Raw genomic sequence first — 19,236 nt, 5'->3', positions numbered from 1 at the left:
AGAACACTAGGATAACATATAAGATTTGAACAAATATCTGAATAATATAAGATTATAAAAAAACATATTTAATCTTATTAAAAAAATAACAATATAAAATTGAAAAGGTATAATAATATATGATTTAAGTTTTTGTGTGTCCTTTTCTGTGATAGATTCCTTGACACCGACAAAATAATTTATTTCTTTATTTTATGCACACCAAGCGGAACACGTGCAGAAAAAGAAATTTGAACGTGGGTGTTAAAACATACTTTCGGTTTTCTTAGATTATTATTATACAGCTTATTTAAATTTTAAATAATATTTTTATGAATTTGTTTTTAAACTAATTTAATATTTTATTGTTAAAATCACGTTATGAAATAGTTGTCTATAAAAACATTGGTTGTCATAAGATAGCTTTTCTTCCCTCAAAGACCAATCTTCCTCTTTATTAAATTATTTTTTTATTGCATATTTTAATTTATAAAAAAATTATAAGTTTTAATTTTTTTTGTTTATGGAAAATTTAATCTTATTTATTTAAAAGAGTTTAGAAAGAAGTTCATTCAACTGATATAATGTTAAAATAATCTACCACCTAATTAGGTAGGGTTCTTTGATTATCAACATTCACTTAAAATAATCTTGTGATTAAAAAAGTCTTCGGTTTTATTATTGACTTTTCTACTTGTTTTAAATTTAAAATAAAACTAATAATTGCATGTTTAATATATTTCTCATGCACTTTCTGATATAAGTTTTGAATGAAATTGCTAATTTACGTCAATTTTTTTTTTGTAAATTTTAGTTTTCTAAAATTATAAAGATGAAAAACATCACTGTAAGTGTGTTTTCGATATAAAGTTAATAATTAAAATAAATTGTGAAACTTTCATGAGTTTTTTTATTTAAACTATCAAGTCAAACATGATTTTTAATGTAAATAATTTTTATATCATATATAAGTAAATATGTGATATATCAATACTGATATAATGAAGGAATGAAATCTTAAATTGAACTAAATTTACATATAAAACAATTTATTTTAATTATTTTCGTAGTTAAGAATACGTAGTTGGAATCATTTATAATACTTTTTCATTAAAAAAATTTTAAACATCATAAATTAGACATAAATTTGGTTAAACAGATAATTAAAGGAGGCAATTATTTAATATATAGTGGACCTCGTGTTTTATAAAATATTATGAATTTCAATTAAAAATAAAAGAATATTCAAGAGTATATTAAGAAATAGCATCACGTGTTGGAAGAAGGATTAATTATCTCCCACCATGTTTGCTTCAATTATTTTTTAATATTTGTTTATGTTTGATAAAAATGATTTAAAATGAATTTTGTCATTATTAAAGTTAATTAAAATACTAACTACAATTAATTTTCACAATAAGTATATATATATATATATATATATATAAAGTTGATTTTAAGGTTTTAAACCAAATTCAATCTAAAAGAATCCAATTAATTGTTAACAACAACAAAAAAAGGTGAAACAACAAGAAAAATTGTTCTTTTTTATTTAGTTCTTCATTCCATATCAATCTTTAAATGGAAAGTGGTGTTATATTTTTTTTACAAACAAATGAAATTTGATATTTATTCATTTTAAAGAATATATTCACAACAACATGTTGCTTGAATGTATATCATTTAATTAATATAAAAAATAGTATTTTTTTCATTAGATCGAAAAATGAAGTTGTATATTGGAGGAGGTTAGTATATCATTTTTCTATTAAAAACAAATAGATTAATAATATTCAAAATGTTTAAATATATTTTTCAAAATAAATTTGATATTTAGTCATTTTATAAAAAAAAGAAGACTAATAATATTCAAAACGTTTTAAATATATATATAAAAAAACTAACAATAATTTCATATAAAAAAAAGTGAGACATTACAATTATTTTCATACTATAATTATTTTATATATTAAAAAACACATTTTAGTTATTCTTGTATTATAATATCTAGTTTAAAGTTTAAACCAGTAAATGTTAAGAGAAAAAGTAGCAGATAATTGTTTATATTTAAAAGAGACATAAAAATAATGAAAATAAATGAAATCATATTAATGGAAATTCACGTGATTTTAGAAGACTAATGTTTTAGAAATCAGAAATCTAAATACTATAACACATTTTTTTATTGTTAAAGATAAAAAAACACTATCAATGAGTCTCTTTCTACTTACTTTTTTTTAAGTATTTTTTTAATAAAATAAAAAAAATATCTGTATTTACGTGTTAATTTAATTTGCTCACTCTATACCTAAACAGTTTCTTTTCTTTCACTTATTTAAATAAATAATTTCTATCTATTTTTTAAATAAATATTTATTTTAAAAATGTTTGTTGAAGGCTAGCAGAATATATATAAACGCAAAGTTCATTCATTTTAGGGATTTTGGAAGGGTTTAAGCGTTTTTTTGACTCTTCGCATTCATCGATAGAAGAAGAAGAAGAAGATAGCGAAGAAGCAGAAGAAGAAGATAACGAAGAAGCAGAAGAAGAAGAAGAAGAAGAAGAAGAAGAAGAAGAAGATAACGAAGAAGCAGAAGAAGAAGAAGAAGAAGATAGCGAAGAAGAAGAAGATAGCGAAGAAGCAGAAGAAGAAGCATGCGACGATTGTGAAGGATAGCAAGGCCCATTCAGAGAAAAATGCATAAGGTATTTTATCTAACAGTTATGTTTTGTGGTATAATAGCCTCTGCGGAGTGAAGAGGCAGAGTATTAAGAATGACATTGCAAAGCATATGAAGAAGGTTAATGAAGTTCATTAGGTATCCATCGAGAGATGTGCGATAAGGTATTAGATGTGCTTTGCATTTGTTGCCTTCAAATTTAGGTTATTTGTTGTGTAACTGTTGTTATGGATGTAGGTTGTGGAACTGGAATCCTCAGGTCAGAAATATCCATCACTTTTTTCTCAATATATAATATGCAATCTGTGATATCTGTTTTGGAGTTTTATATTCTTGCAATCACATATTGTATTATAATTAATGGTGGGAGGATGATGTCAAAGTAAAACCTAAGAAAATTCTTTACCAAAAATTGTGCATATAAGTTACTGTCCTATCAATAAACTGTGACATCACAAGCTTTTACAAAGTCTATACTGAATCTAATTTTTTATATTCTTATGCAAATGCTCATTTATTATTTATGATACTGACTGTTTAAGGGGGATTTATTTCTGCTCCGGAATACTTTTGTGCATTGTCTTTTGATCGTCAAAATTCTCGACATGTTAGTATGGCTTTTCTGCATTATTTGAGTTTAACTTTTCATATGCTTTCTTCCGCTTAGGGGCTCTATGTTCTTTGGTAAATTACTTAATAGTTAGTAGCTCGAGCATGGAATAAAATATTGAATAATCATCATTGAGCATTTACTTCAGTTCAAAATTAACCTCTCCAATTCTTTAAAGCGGCTTGATTTTAACTCCCTCAGTTTCTTCAATTGCTGCTCCAAGTCTTGTTCTTCTTCCTCAATCTTGAATGGTATACCAAGTAGAAAATCACTGATTAGGCTTTGGAAGAAAGTTTAATTGTACAATCAAGAAAGACATTTCCAATCAAAACTCCATACTTCCACTAAAAAATGACAAGTCAAATTTTAAATTCAAAAAAAGTTACGAACCAATCATCCCCACTTCAAAACTGAAAAGGGCAATTTCCCATAGAAATGAAGAAAATATATATACTTTACTTATACATATATAGCAGAAGAGAAATTAAAAAAAAGTGAGATGTGGAAGATTGAACAAAGAAAGTAAAGTATCTCTACCTTTCACCTGCTCTCTACCTTGCGAATGCATGCATAAATGGTGAGGCCATTTCAAATACTCAACTTCTACCATTTATTTACTACTCCCATCAATTCTTTCACTGTCTCTGTGGGTTAATTAATGTATTTAAAAACTTAATTAATGTATTTAAAAACTTAATTAATGTATTTAAAAACTTTACTTACAATTGCTTCTCATGTGAAGTTATTACTGCATTTTTTCATGATTCTTTTTATATATATAATGTATATAAAAACTTTACATAGAATTGCTTCCCATGTGAGCTTCAATCTGCAGAAGATAAAGTCAAATCAGTTATTACTGCATTTGTTCATGATTCTTTTTTGGAGTTTCTGTTGAAATTTCTCAACATTGTTTTAAATTCTTCTTATTCATTAAATAAGTTTTAATTTTACCAAACTATTTTTCATTTATTCTTTCCAATTTTTTAATCGGAAAAATTATTTCTTATTTAAATATACTAAATCTACTTTCACTACTGAATCATTACCTATTGAATTGTTGCTTCTATAGAAAATAATGTTGAAATTTCTAGTTTGGTCCTTAATTAAAATTAATCCATTTTATTTAAATTAGAATTGTGAATTATCTAAGAGAATAGGAAAATAAATTCAATTCATTTAACAAAACTTTTCTCCTTAAAATTAAGTCTCACTTCACCTATATGAATTTCACAAATATTCTTCTTAGATCATCTGATATTTGGTGTAATGAAACAAGATTTTTCTTCCATTTATAAAATTCAACGTGAGACTTCTATTTTAAAATGTCCAATTTGATCTAAAACTTTGAAAATGACTCAATGTTATGTTCTAAGTCCAACATAAAGTTGATGTCGTTAAGGATTCATAATTACCAATAACTTTATTTTTTATTAAAAGTTTCTAACAATTAGTAAGTAAATAGTGATTATCTTGGTTTAATTATGTAGACACCTACATTTGTGTTTTTGAACATAAGACAAAAAGAAGCATATTGTGATAATAGAAGAAACAACTAAGTAAGCTGATAAATAAAAATAAATGACAAGAATTGATGGATGAAGTATTGGCAATGTGATGAAACTTCATTTCACCAACCTTTGCATGTTCCTATAAACCAACCATAACCACAAACTCCCAATTATTAATACCATACTTAGGATTTCCTTCCATTCCATTGTTTATAAGAAAAAATTCAACTTTCCTATGCATCAAAACTTAAAGTTTATCATAGATATACATGTTAAGGATAATTTTTTTAAATATATATATATATATATATATATATATAAATGATGAACAAATACAGTAATAACTGATTTGACTTTATCATCTGCAATATCCAGTTCACATGGGAAGCAATTCTAAGTAAAGTTTTGATATACACTGATGGTATTTGAAATGGCCTGCAAGAAAGTACAGTGTTGGGTGCATTTATGCATGATTAGTATTTGAACAACCCCATTTATTGCATTTACCATCTTCTATATTAAATCCTCTTCCCTCTTCTTTCAAATCCATCTCAACTTCTTTTTCTTCCCTCTCTTCACTCTCTCATCTTTCTTAGTCAGAGCAGAAATGGTTGATCAAATAGGTATACCCTCTTTCCCTTATCAACTCTTTTCTCTTTTTTTCTTTCTTCAATCTTCCACATCTACCAGAAGCCTTGGATCACTGCGTTTGTTTCTTACATTTCTCGGATCCAATTTTATTGTTACGAAGTTTATGCTCTGGTGGTCTTTGAATTGCTGAATCTTTACTAATGTGTTTTACAAACTGAAGTTTGTTTTTCTGGAGGGATTGCACCTCAGTGCATTTTATGACTTTAAAATAAATAAATTCTACAAAATTTAAATTTAATATATTTTAAATTTTGTAAATTTTATTTATTTTAAAGTATTGAAGGTACAATCCCTCTTGGGAAGCATATTTCAGTTTGATAAAATTTGATCTGAGAGTCTGGAGTGACGGAAGACATATGTTGTAACGGAAGACCTATTTGGATCAAAAAGACCTGTAGTGGAGTTTGGAATATTAGAAAGAAATATGTTTTTTTTTTTCATTTAAATTTAGATGGTTGGTCTTTATTTCTTTATTGGAAACTCACCCAAAATAATAATAAAGCTACCCTTTTATTGTAATTTTGTTTCTCATATTTTACAAAATTTACATTTTTGAATCTTATTTTTTTTAATAATCCATAATTTAATTTCTATATATTTTTATGTAATAATGGTTCTTTAATATTTAAATTCTTTATAACTTTATTTAATTTTTTGTTTAAAAAACTATTAAATTACATTTAGTAACAGTATTACATAACTACTTTCATGTGGATATCATACGTATTAATTTTATACAAAATATGGAATCAAAATTACAATTAATTTTATCTTTTTCTATTTTCATTGGAATCAAATACAGAGTGAAAGGGAATACTCTCTTTCTAAAATACAACAATTAATTATGTTTATAAAGCTGAATTTGGTTCATTATACTCGCTTTTGTTTTTTAAGTAAAAAATTATAATTATTTCATTTTTTATATTATATATGAAATTTATGTTTATTTTTTTTTGGGATTGGATATGAAATTTATATTTAACCCTTTTATCGTTAGATAGTAGATATACTCATTTTTATATCTGTTAACGCATTGTTTTAAACACTCATTAATTTTTTTTTAAAAATAAAACATTATAGAAGAAACATAATATTATGAAATATTTAACATAATTTTGTATAATATTAAATTTTAAATAAATTATAATTATATCGATATTAAAATAGAGTACTAAATAACAATAACATATATATTTAAGTTACATAATAAATAAAAAGATGTTTTAATAATTTAAAATAAAAATTTCTAAAGAAACAAAGAACACAACAAAATCATAGCTAAAATATTGTTTATAACAGGTGGAATGATATCAATTTATCACTTTAATGTTACTAGTATAATTCCAAAATTAATATAATAATATTTTAAAAAAAATTAAATATGATTAAAATATCGATCGCCTCAAAACATACTTCGAAGACACTTAATAAATGGTAGCAACAACAATTATTAGAGTTCTTTGCGAGTTATAATCATGTTCCAAATTATGCGGAAAATATGTTCGAAAAATCAATTAAAAACTGATTAAGAATGTTAAAGGTATTCTTCATATATACCCTCTTATAAATCAGTATCATGCTATAATTTAGTTAGCAATTGGTTACCCAATTCAATTATGTGGATACTTTAGTATGAGTTGTTAAACAATCCTGAGTAATGTGCACAATCATCAAGAACTCCACCAATTTTGTTTGTTATCTCCTCTCAATACATTTGCATTTCATTTGGTTATATACTAAGATGTTAATAGAAGCAAAATCATCAACTAAGGAATGATTTAAAGTTAAATTGATGCAGTAAAAAATAAGTGATTACCTTAATTCTACTAAGCGGACACCTTTGTACGCGTTTTTGAACAATCGTGACTCATGTGCACAATTACCAAACACTCCAATTTTGTTTATTATCTTCAATCAATACATTTGTATTTCATTTGGTTATGTACTAAGGTGTCAATGAAAGCAAAAACCACCAACTTAGGAATGTTCTAAACTTAAGTTATGAAATAAGAAATAAGTAGACACTTGCGTATTGATTTTTAGAACAATCCTAACTCGTATACAATTACCAACAACTCTATCAATTTTGTTTGTTATTTTCACTTCATACTTTTTGTATTTCATTTGGTTTTGTACTAAGGTGTTAATGAAAGCAAAAGTCACCAACTAAAGAATGTTTGAAACTTAAGTTATACAGTAACTAAAGAATGTTTGAAACTTAAGTTATACGGTAAGAAATAAGTGTGGTTGCCATTTTTAATCAAACAACTATGTTTTTTAATGTTTGTTTCTAACATCTACAACATAGGCAACGGCTTAACAATTTTTTTAAAGAAAATACTTAGCTTATAATTTGCCCCTATATTTGGTAGGGAAGATCAGAATTACAAAAGGAACAATTTTCAGTGTGTTTTCTATTTCCCTTTGCTTCTTATAGAGTTACTTTACATGCTGCAGTGTCCTAAATTATGCAAAAGAATCTGAAGCTATGATTTATAATTGCTGATGATCTTAACTTGTGGTGGTTGGAAATATTTTCTTCCTTATCAAATGACCATTTTTTTGGCACTGGAATATACATCAATTATATATAGTCTCACTTTTGATGGCAACCAAAAAGATTGACCACATAATCAATGTCCATTCGTTGTTGTCACTGCCAAACTGTTATCTGTCATATTTTTTTGCCTGTGATTAATCTCTTTCCTGCACATAAAACATCCATACATCAACACAAAAAGATACTCCAAATTGCATTTAGATTTTGTCCTTAGAAGGCAATTCAGACTTTAGAGAGAAGTGTTTATCATACTCAATCACCAACTAAAGGGGACAAATGGCAAGAAGTTGTAACATAACACTACTCTAGCAGTTGAGTGTGCTTCATACAAATAATACATGACAGAGAAAATGTAAAAAAATTGTGACTTCATTATGATGTTATTTATTTTCTGTCTGTTCCCAGCAAATGATACATGAAAGACAACCTTGCACTTGGCTCAACTTGAGAAATTCATGAGTTAAATGAGTGAGTTGCATTTTTGGTAGAAAGGAGGAAAAAGAATCTTGAAGAATAGGGTATGACAGAAATTTTGGTTGGTTGGTTTTATATTTTTTATTTTTACTTGGTTTTTTTATTTCTCAAAAGTTCATGTAGGAAAAACACTGGAAGCAACACTTTTATTTTCCTTTTTCATTTTTTCCCATATAAACTCCAGAAAATAGGAATCAAAAAGGTAAAAAAAAAATGACTCCTTAAGTTCTTCAAATGTATCAAAGACCAAAGAAAAAGTTAAATATATGGATAGAATTTGGATGGATAAACTTTCTCTGTATTTCAGAGAATTTTTCCTTAAACTAAAATTAACTAACTTCTGCATAGAGACTAAGTTACATTAGCTTCTCAAAAATCTGATTTTAACTTTTTCATGGATGAATTTTAACTCATGAACAAATTGATTTCTTTTGCTCTTGTTTTTTTCATCTAAAAGTGCTTGTGGAGAAGTTTCCTCCAACAAACCCTTCTTCAAAAACCAGCTTTTATTCAAAAAACTAGAAAGTCACAAGGGATTAAGCATCATTTCCATATGCTCAACTACTAATTAAACTATCTAATGGAAAAAGAATAGTAAAGATCCAAAGGGCATAGCTAAAAGGCATTTTATAAGCTGCAAAGGGAAACCTAGATTTGGTGTTGTGTAAGAGTATAATAAACAAGTATCAGATTCTAAGAAAAACCTGAGACATTGCCATAGTGCATCATAATGAAGAAGACCAACAATTCTCCTCTTTCTTTCTCTACTCTGATCTCCACCACGTTTAACTACTGGTAATTGCTTAATGCCCTTGGCCTCCATCAACTCTTTGGCCATAGCCAAGCTAGTATTTGGATAGCAGGTCAAAATTCCTCGTGCTCGTCCACGATAGCTCATCCCTCGAGTACAAACCGAGGAAACAAGGCACGTGTTCGCCTGTCAAATATCCAATTTGAATTATCATTAGATATTTAGAGACTGGCAACAATGGAGCACAGACAGTACAATAAATAACATCTTCAAGAACAAATTAGTGACAATTCTATCCTGGCAGTATAGCATGAAGATCCAGACATGAATTTCGGTTATGTATTTTCTTAACATTGCATTTAAATCCATTCATCAAAGCAATGTTAGAACTCCAAAAGATAAAAGTGATAGTAACAATTCTGTTCTTGCTGGACCAAAATCTTGAAGATAGTTTTCTAGTCCAGTTTGTTGCTAAAATGTATTCAGAAAACAGTTCTTGCCAACAATTGTTTTTCTTTTCCATGAATTATAGAACATGGAAAAAGAACTGTTTGGAAAACATTTTGCAAACAGACACGGGTCTCGAAAATATAAAGAGCAGGGGCATTTTCTACATACATCCAGAACCACTAAATCACCCTTCAAAGGGTCAGTAGACTCCTGGGACAGACACCTTCTTATGTCACCATATGTCAATATTCCTTCTAGAAAATCTTCTTTATCAACCACCAGCACACAATTCTGCTGGCTGTCATGCATGCATTTTATTGCATCTTTCAAGGTTGCAGATGACAAAACCTTAAAATATTGTTTTGAAATTGCCTGAGAAACCTGATAACCAATAATAATAGAGTCAAGGCAACAGGATTTACAGATCAAAAAACAAGACAAGAGGTCAACATGCTGCATATTTATCAGGGAAAGATGGACAATGCCAATCATCAAAAGGAAATGTGAAAAATCTTTTCTCAACCTGAAGATTTTCCAGAAGCAGTTCCTTATCAATTGCTTCATGATCGGCGCCATTCCCAACAATACGGAGCTCTAAATCATTCCCATCATTGGCTTGTCTCCAGCTATCCTCATTATCATCTCCAGCATGTGAAACTGGAGAATATCCTCTTGATGAACTACTTGTATCAGGTGTATCACTCTCCTTCCCCTGGTTTGTCACTGAGGGAACCCATATTGCCAATCCAACAGCTCCCTAAGGGCAAGATTCACAATGACAAATGTGAGAACATTAAAATATTAGTAATTTTCACTACATTAAAAAGATGTCCAATGTAAAAGTTAAGGGAGATGGGAAACCTGAATAAAACAAGGTTGAGGTTAAAAGTTAAAGCCACAAGTTCTGGCTGATAGAAAATACTACATGCATTTACAATGACAGAGTAGTTGAAACAAAAGTATTAACTTTAATTACAAATATCTGCTATTTGGGCTAATTTTCCTAGAATTAAAAACTTGAATAATTTACCACTTGACAAAATATTCAAAACAGCATCACTAAATCAATGCTCCCATTCATTCCATCAAGTGGAGATACCAAACATGGATTAAAGTTGAAAAGAAAAATACTAATTTCATTAAGCAACTGGGACATTATGAGTTGTAGGGTTAAGGTTGTTAATGTGAAAAAGAGAGAAGGTTGCATCAGAAAGAGAAAGTTGCCTACATGAGCAAAAATGTCTGCACATGAATTTGAGGTAACAGAAAATTATGCAATTCTTCTCTAATTGCATAGATAAAAACGCTAATATACATTGAGTTTCAACTTCATATCAAAACACAACAAAGCCATGGCATCATAATGAAACAACTTCTCTTGCCATCATGTGGGTCATATTGATGACTATCATTAATTCCATATATATATATATATATATGGAATTAATGATAGTCATCAATATGACCCAGGAATTATGTCAGAGTATACCAATCATCTTTAATAATTCAGCTGCCAAAAAGAAAGATATTTACACTAGACATTTTTTTTACAACTGAGATTAACTCATTTTTCTTAGTCATAGAAACTTGCAAAACAGCAGAAAACTACACATGCAACAAACTGTAATTTTCTTATTTTGCAAAGAGAATTTCATTGAAGGGTTACCATGAGTGGAAGCAGTATCCTATAATCTTTTGTCAGCTCAAACAGAAGTAGAACTGAAGTCAAAGGAACAGAACAAACAGATGCTAATGTAGCCGCCATTCCAACCTGCAGAAGTTAAACAAACTAGTAACTATCTGAATCTTCATCAGCCAAATCAGTATTATTGTCAGCATTAACATTTCTATGACCTACACACTTAACTGTGTTCAGCACAAAAGAAAATAGAAAGAATGGGAAAAGAACGAAAACTAGCAAAAAAATCATTCTTTTCACACTCTAGAACACACAAAAAGGAAAGAATGAACTGAGAGAAACCCATTAAAAGAAATCCTCTCAAAACTTTGTATTTTGCAGCAATAATATATAATTAAAAATATTAAAATAAAATATTATTGTTTTAGTTTCAGAATTTATTTTCAAAACATATAACAATAAAAAATAGTTAATAAATAAAACACTTACATATAATAAGATTTGCAGGCTAAATATTTTAATATTTAAATAATGAAACTATAGTACTATTTATCAACTTTTTATTCATTAAAATAATTGTTCTTTATTCTACATTTTACTTTTCTTTTCTTCCTTACCAAACAATATAAAAATCATATTACTTTTGATTCCTTTTCTTTACCTCTCTTTTCTTTCTTTTCACTTTCTTTCCCAAACCAAACATACTTACAGTAAAGTTGTCTTACCAGAGCATATGCTGGGGGCTGAGCAACAGCAGCATTTCCGGGAATTGCTGAATTAATAACTTCAGCAGAAAAGCCTCCAAATACAGCACCAGCTGCAGCACCTATCATTAAACTTGGTGCATAAAGACCACCAACTAGTCCAGATCCCTTGCAAAGAGCTGTTGCAATAACCTTAGCAACTACCAATTGAGTTAGAAGCCATATTCCAGGGGCTGAAGCACTCTTTCCGGTACGTAAAATTTCTTCCACATTTGTGAAACCCCAATACAATATTCCAGGATATTTAAGAGCAATAATCCCAGCTCCAAAGCCACCTAAAGCAGGGCAGACCACAGTAGGAATGCCAAACTTATCCTGAATAATCCTAAACAATTTGGTGAACCAAGCAACCAAACGAGTCATGGCCACACTAATAACACCACAAAGCATTCCCAATATCAGGTATAAAGGTAGCTCTGCAAGCAACATCATGATGATCAAATATCAGACTCAAGAGTCATGGTAAGGTTCTCTTCCATTGAAAAACAAATAGTTGAGATTAATACTGATAAAAAATAGAGCCTATGTACAGTGACTACCTACTAGGCCTTTCTATATTATAACAGATCATTGGAGCATAGGCGAAAAAGTTTGAGTTCTATACAATGTGATCAAGGCTTTTTTGAATAAAACATTTTAAAAGATACGGAAAAAAAAAGTATAATAAATCATTCTATTTATGAGAGAGAGTGAGAAAGAGAGAGAGAGAGAGAGAAAAGGACAATATAATGAAAAATGTTTCTCAATTATGACACATACTCAACCTTAATGAATACAAAAATACCACACAAATTTTAGTTACTATATTTAAATGATACATTTCTCTAACACTCCCCCTCGAGTTAGGATATATATGTCATATGGGTCAAGTATGGCACAAATTTAACTTATTTCAGAACCTGCTTTGTGGATAATCATCTGGCAAATATGGATGATGCCATGAGTGTTAAAATAGTTTAAATTATCTTTTGAGGAACTTTGTAAAAGTTGTTTTTTGTTGTACCTATTTGTCATCTAGATCCTTAGTGGTGGACTTTATTTTGTTTCTCTCTCTCTCTTTGTTCTTTTGTTACATAAATCACTTTTTGAGATAAAAAATACATTGGATACTAAGAAATGTGAAATTCTTAGGAAGTCATAAGCATTTTTCATAATTCATATATGCAATACTTTTAACAAAATCCTCAAGAAATGTCATTAACCTCATCAAAAGAATCAATAATATGAGATAATAGATTTGAAAAGGCACATATGATGACAAACCGAACACTGTATGTATTAATACAAAGCAGGGTTAAAGAAAAGTACCAGCAGCAGATTTCAAATCATACTCGGGAATTGTAAAAGCTGATTTGATCCCCTGTAAAACATTTGATACAGTTGATGAGATAACAGAAGCCAATATAATCATGGCAGTTGTAAATGGGGGAGAGTTCTCTGCACGGAGAGGCCTCAACACAGTTTCAATAGCAAAGAAACAACCAGCAACTGGTGCATTGAAGCCTGAAGAGAAGAAAATTGAAAACTAAAATTCGAACACAGTACATAACAGTTTATTATATTTAATTCAAAGCTCTAAAAAAAATCATTTATAAGCTACAAAAGAGTAGTGTGTAAACTTAATGCTCTTTAAAAATTTACTAAGGTATGTTCAACTTATTTCCTGTGACATAACAGCAAGATTAAATGTCCACATGGCTACAGATTTATTAGCAAAAACAATTCATTTCTTATGAGATAACATCTTATTAGGACCTGCCTACTACAACAACACAGTTTTTTTTATAAAAGAATAATTTAAGACAGAAAAGAGAACAGGAGGATCAATCACGATTCCTCTTATCTTAGGGCACAACAAGGGAGGAGAGGGGGGAGAAAAAATAGCTCAAATAAGCAACCCCAAGTTTCTTTTCTTGCCTGACCCTGTCCTTTTGCAATGTAACTAAATATTGAGCAGGGTGTTAAGCTAGAATTAAAAAAAAATGGAAAGAAACTAAAACTACAACTAAAAATTCTTCTCCCTTAGTCCCAAAACTCAGTCCGTGGTCATTTTCAAGAGGATTCTATGTCATCCTTTAAAGGGATTGGGGCAATTTGTTGATGTATTTAGTTTTCTCTCAGTACAGTTACTTTTCTTTTGTTTCTTTAAGGGTGATGTTTTTAATTTCTCAACTGTACATTCTCTTTTTCCTTACAAGTTTATTTTATATACAAAAAAAAAGATAAATCTCAGACTAGTTGTTAGAAAGGGCTGCCAATGGAGGGTCAGAACAAAAGGCTGAGTGAAACAAAAGAGTGCAGCCATTGGGAGCCAGTCCTCAAGGGCAGTGCTATGATAAGGACATAGGAATTATGGGATGCCAAAGTCCCATATTGAAAAGTATGACATATTCAGTGGAGTACTTAAGTGGTTTGGTTCTCCCCTATTGACAGCAATTTTTTAAGGAAAAGATCAACAAGTGTTATGGGACCTAATTAGTAAATAGGAAATACTGCCCTGTGAAGAATGGCAGAAGGGCTGGGAATTTTTCAGGTAGTGGTCACGTCTCCGTCTGCAATAGATATGCTATACAGGGTATTTTCAGCTATGGTGATACTGTCAAGTGTCAAGATATAGCAGTCATCATTCTTTTTTATGAAAAGAAAGAGTAGAAAAAACAAAAAACACATCATGTATGCTGGGATATATTAATAAAGGAAAAACTACAATGAGTACATCTTGGCAGGCATATGGTGTGAACCAATAAATAATTTTCTTCTTTAGCAATTTTTCATTGATTAAATCACAAACATTCAAGCAGGTTTAAATGACCAGAATATGAAATGAACTGTTAAACTCTAAGGAAGATATAACACTAAGCTGAAACTGTATGTTTCTAAGACAGCAAATATGTTTTATTTGTATTGAGCAAAAAGAAACAGTACAATGAATAGAGGAAATTTGATATCCTCTTATAACAAAGATATGATATGGGAATAAATAAAAAAGATCCTAGTAATACATATATACACACACACATATATATATATATATATATATATAATCTAGATATTCCTCATTATATAGGATCAGCTTCTTATTTCTATAATTATAACAATATTCCTTATTGTATAGGATCAGCTCCTTATTTCAATAATTATAACATGAACAAACATCAAATGCATTTTAAAAAGTGACTTTGACAATATTGCTGGCTACCTGACGAAATTCCAGCTGCTGCACCAGCTGCAACAAGTGCTATTTTCCTTTCTCTGTTGTGTTCCATCATTAGCGAGAATCCGTTGGCACATGACTTCCCAATATCAACACTAGGACCTTCAGGCCCCAATGAACAGCCAGTACCTAAAGTAACTGCAGCCTGAATAGCCTTTATCGTTGGAAAGACTCCTGCAAGAAAATCAAAACCTTGTGTTTGAGAGCCAGTGGATTGCTTTATTTGGTCCAGTATTTCCAGTAAACCACACATCATTCCAACAATGACTCCTCCAGTGACAGGTATTAAAAGGATTCGATGCCATGTATCAGCCAATCTCTGAATTCGAAGCCAGGCAGCACCCTCAATTGGAGTACCAGCCCATACCCATTCATGTATTATATGCACCTAGATTACCACATTTTAGTATACGTCAGATAAATCATCTTCCTCAACAAGTTTGGAAAAGATTGTTAGTAAAATTTGAATATGGATAACCAGATAGCCCATAACCAAATGACTCTGGTGTTTTATCTATGATAGAAACAGACAAAAGACAGGTATCAAAGATGGCTTGGCAACCATGACAACATAATTTACAAAAGCCCAAATTCTCACAAGACAGCATTATGAATATAAAAGTATACAATAACACAACTACAAGCAAGCCTTTTCCCAGTAGATGAGGTTGACCAATTATAATTAGAAGACTTCCTTTAGATAGAATCCAATATGCACTAAGTCTCAACGTTGTTATGGCAGCAACACCATAGCAAAATGGCAAGGTGGCTATTTTGCCAACCACCATAAGCAAGTTTGAGAAGGCCAGCGGGATGTTCACATGGCGGAATTGTAGCCTTCCACCATTCACCCTTACAACACTGCTAAGTGCTATGGTGAATTTTGGTAGGCAATACACAGGATTATGGAGAAAACTCCATAACTACCCCGTTTTCTCAGCAGATAAGTTGGCACAACCTCATGGTTTTAGGACTCTCTACGACAACAATTGCATCCACATTTCTCTACAAAGTCAAGGATCCCAGATAAACTACAACTTAAAACCTTGGTAAGTAACTATTCATTTGACTATGCCCACCATCATATGATCTATTAGTGCAAAACAAGTGAGAGATCAAAACAAAAAAGATAGAAAATTTGGCATACCCCTTTATTGAAAAAGGCAACAAAGAGGCCAGTGGTGAGTCCAATGAGGCAACCAATGAGTAGCAACGCCCATTCAGGTGGTGCACTGTCGCCAAGCACCTCAACAGTAGAATCAAGATCCACATCATGGTGATGTCGATTCTGATCCCTTCTATCTCTATCCCTCTCTCTATCTCTATCTCTATCTCTATCGTCTTCTTTCTCAATGCGCTTGAAACTCTGTCGGTGACCCGACAACCTTAACAAATCCCTCAAACCTTTGCTGTTGCTGTTGTTGCCGCCGCCGCCGCCGCCATTGACGACGGCCAATTCCGACCCTCGAGCTTCCACGTCGTCCTCCGACAGCCCCAGAAGACGGCGCTGATCGCCCTCCGCCATCGAAAAACACCCTCAGATTCCCTCCACACCCATCAACCAAAGGCTCCGGCTTTCGAAAACCCAGGTCTCAAATCTCGTGGATTTCAAAACCCATTTAGATGGAACCAAGGTGAAGAAGAAGAAGAAGCTATGGATCTCGCAGAGTCACTGCTACATGTGCCGCACAAAATGGAAATCGCGTTATGCACGTTTCCAACACTTTTTCTTACCATCCAATCAAAATCGAAAACACTTTTTCTTCACTTCTCACAACACAACCTTCTCTTCCTTGCGATCTTCTCTTCCCAGAAAACGTGTTTTCATCAAGATTGAAAACAACGTTCACTCTTTTTTCTTCATAATTTCTAATTTGTGGCACTTCAAAAAATTTCTATAACAGTTGTTACAGAAATTAGTTATTAAATTATTTTATTCTGATAATTACATTTTAATACACACTCACACTACAAAGTTTGTGACATTTTTTTACTAAATATTATAAAAAATGGTAAGATATCAAATATAATTCAATAAATCATTTTAATGATCTATTTGCTATATATAGAAAGAAAACTAACTCCAAACTTTTAGATATTAAAATAACAACTGTAAAATAAGCAATTAATTTTTTTCATATTATTTAAAAATAAAATAAAAATTATACAATATTAGTAATATCTTTTTTAAGTCATGTAATTTTTTACTAATGTAGTAGTGTATGGTAAGGATACTGAAATTTGTCATATATAGACTGACTTTTTATTAATTATTAATTAATTATATATGTTATTTTGCTATATATAAAAATCAAGCTCGTTGATATATTTTTAATGATTATAATTAAATTTAGTTAAAAATGCATTTAATAAATTATTAAGTAATCAAAACATTATTTGCTTTTATTGTTTAAAATGGAATTTAATCAATAATTTGGGAATTTTTTTGTATACTTGGTGGGTTATAAACTATCTATACTGTAAGTATACTGATTTTTCTTAAAATGTTAATTAATCGATAGTGTAAATTTATTAATACTTGGAAATACATAACAACTAAATTGAATAATTCAGAAACAATTAGAATGTTGAATTAACGAATTCTGAAATAACTATTGACCACAATCAATATTTGTGATTTTAAAGATAAACTTCTAACATAATGTTAAATATGTAATTTGTCCCAATTCACTTATACAAGTATGATTAAATAGATTAATAAAAAAATTATTATTTATATGTGTTATTAGATATACTAAGATAATAACGTGGATTAACTCATGACGATAGATTTGTGGACTAGTATGTTTAAGTGAAACTTTTAAAAAAAATACACATACAAATGTATCTTATTCTAATGTTTCACGTTTTTGTTGCACCACATGAATCTACTTTTGACAATAAAATTTAAATAAGTTAATAAACACAATATTAACATATACATTAGATAAATATGTCAAAGTTACACGTTTGAAAAAAAATTGTTTAAGCTATTAAACAACTACAATAATTAACATGATTTTTTGTTGACTTCAAAAACATTATTGTTGTTCTTCCATCTCAATAACATTGGATCAACCTTTAATTGAAGGAATAAAATATTAAGCGGTTATGCAGGCTGACTCGTCATGTCCCATAATTAGCCCACACAAGACTATGAGTTATGAAAGACGGACCTAAGTGGGCCATAATCAGTCTGCCTCGCCTTTCTTCTATCGTGCAAAGTTTGTCCCACATTATCTTTCCTAATTAGATGAATATAGTTGCGTAGATTCAAATGCCAACATAACTAACTAACTTTTAGTTAATTAACCATTTATTGTATTCGTTGCATAAACAATAATAGTTTATTAGATTAATTTTATAATAAACTTGGTTGTTATGTCATTCTATGAATGTTAATTTGCATAACTAATATTTAAGATGGATTAACATATTATCTATCAATTACATCATTTAGCTAATCACTTTAATATATTTTTTATGATGAAGACGAAGCTATTGTAGTTTTAAGAGCATAATAATTGACTATGTTTTTTACTAATGGATTAAATTGTTATTCATAAGCTTTAAAAGAGGGTAATCGATTATCTGATATTTAATCAATTAAAGCATAAAGTTGGAAAACTTGATCTAAACAATTTAATCAATTAAAATGTGTCTCGGTTAATTAAACTAAAAAATGTTTAAAATATTTTTTAAAAGAATAATTGATTAATAGCTTATATAATTGATTAAAAACGACAATATCATTCTTTAATTTGTGTTTTCAAAACTCTATAAATAGAGTACTTGGTTTAATGATTTACCATAATACCTTTACGATTAGACGCAATATTAACATATTTTTCTACCTATTTTTCACATTCATTTGTATTCTTAAGATTTTTAAATCAAGGTTGTGCAATTGTTGAATATTGTGTGCTTTTGCTGTGAAATTGTAGTAACATTT

The 19,236-nt window shown here is 29.6% G+C and overlaps 1 protein-coding gene across 2 annotated transcripts; it reads right to left on the bottom strand.

Annotated features, from left to right (window-relative positions):
- Positions 1–7,816: 7,816 nt before the first annotated feature.
- LOC137834611 (chloride channel protein CLC-f) lies at positions 7,817–17,320 on the bottom strand. Of its 2 annotated transcripts, XM_068642684.1 has the most exons (9): positions 16,432–17,320; positions 15,270–15,672; positions 13,379–13,573; positions 12,032–12,486; positions 11,334–11,438; positions 10,191–10,424; positions 9,836–10,048; positions 9,171–9,403; positions 7,817–8,138 (listed from the first exon to the last, which is right to left on the bottom strand). In XM_068642684.1, exons 1-9 carry the CDS (start codon positions 16,807–16,809, stop codon positions 8,066–8,068), a joined length of 2,289 nt encoding a protein of 762 aa, XP_068498785.1. In that variant the 5' UTR covers positions 16,810–17,320; the 3' UTR covers positions 7,817–8,065. The 2 variants fall into 2 exon arrangements, with proteins under 2 accessions (XP_068498785.1, XP_068498786.1); XM_068642685.1 differs by lacking the exon at positions 9,836–10,048 and having other exon boundaries at positions 16,432–17,314.
- Between the last annotated feature and the right edge of the window lie 1,916 nt (positions 17,321–19,236).

Source organism: Phaseolus vulgaris, chromosome 5, assembly GCF_000499845.2.
Source record: "Phaseolus vulgaris cultivar G19833 chromosome 5, P. vulgaris v2.0, whole genome shotgun sequence".
NCBI lineage: Eukaryota > Viridiplantae > Streptophyta > Magnoliopsida > Fabales > Fabaceae > Phaseolus > Phaseolus vulgaris.
The sequence above is the reverse complement of the archived record's forward strand: the minus strand, read 5'-3'. Positions and strand labels throughout refer to the sequence as shown.

Excerpts from the sequence above, each read along its gene's own strand:
- LOC137834611 (XM_068642684.1), bottom strand. The coding sequence starts at position 16,809 with ATGGCGGAGGGCGATCAGCGCCGTCTTCTGGGGCTGTCGGAGGACGAC. Across the intron at positions 10,425-11,333 it reads GGATACTGCTTCCACTCATG|GGAGCTGTTGGATTGGCAAT; the intron begins GTAACCCTTCAA and ends TCTTGCCCTTAG. Across the intron at positions 10,049-10,190 it reads TGCTTCTGGAAAATCTTCAG|GTTTCTCAGGCAATTTCAAA; the intron begins GTTGAGAAAAGA and ends ATTGGTTATCAG.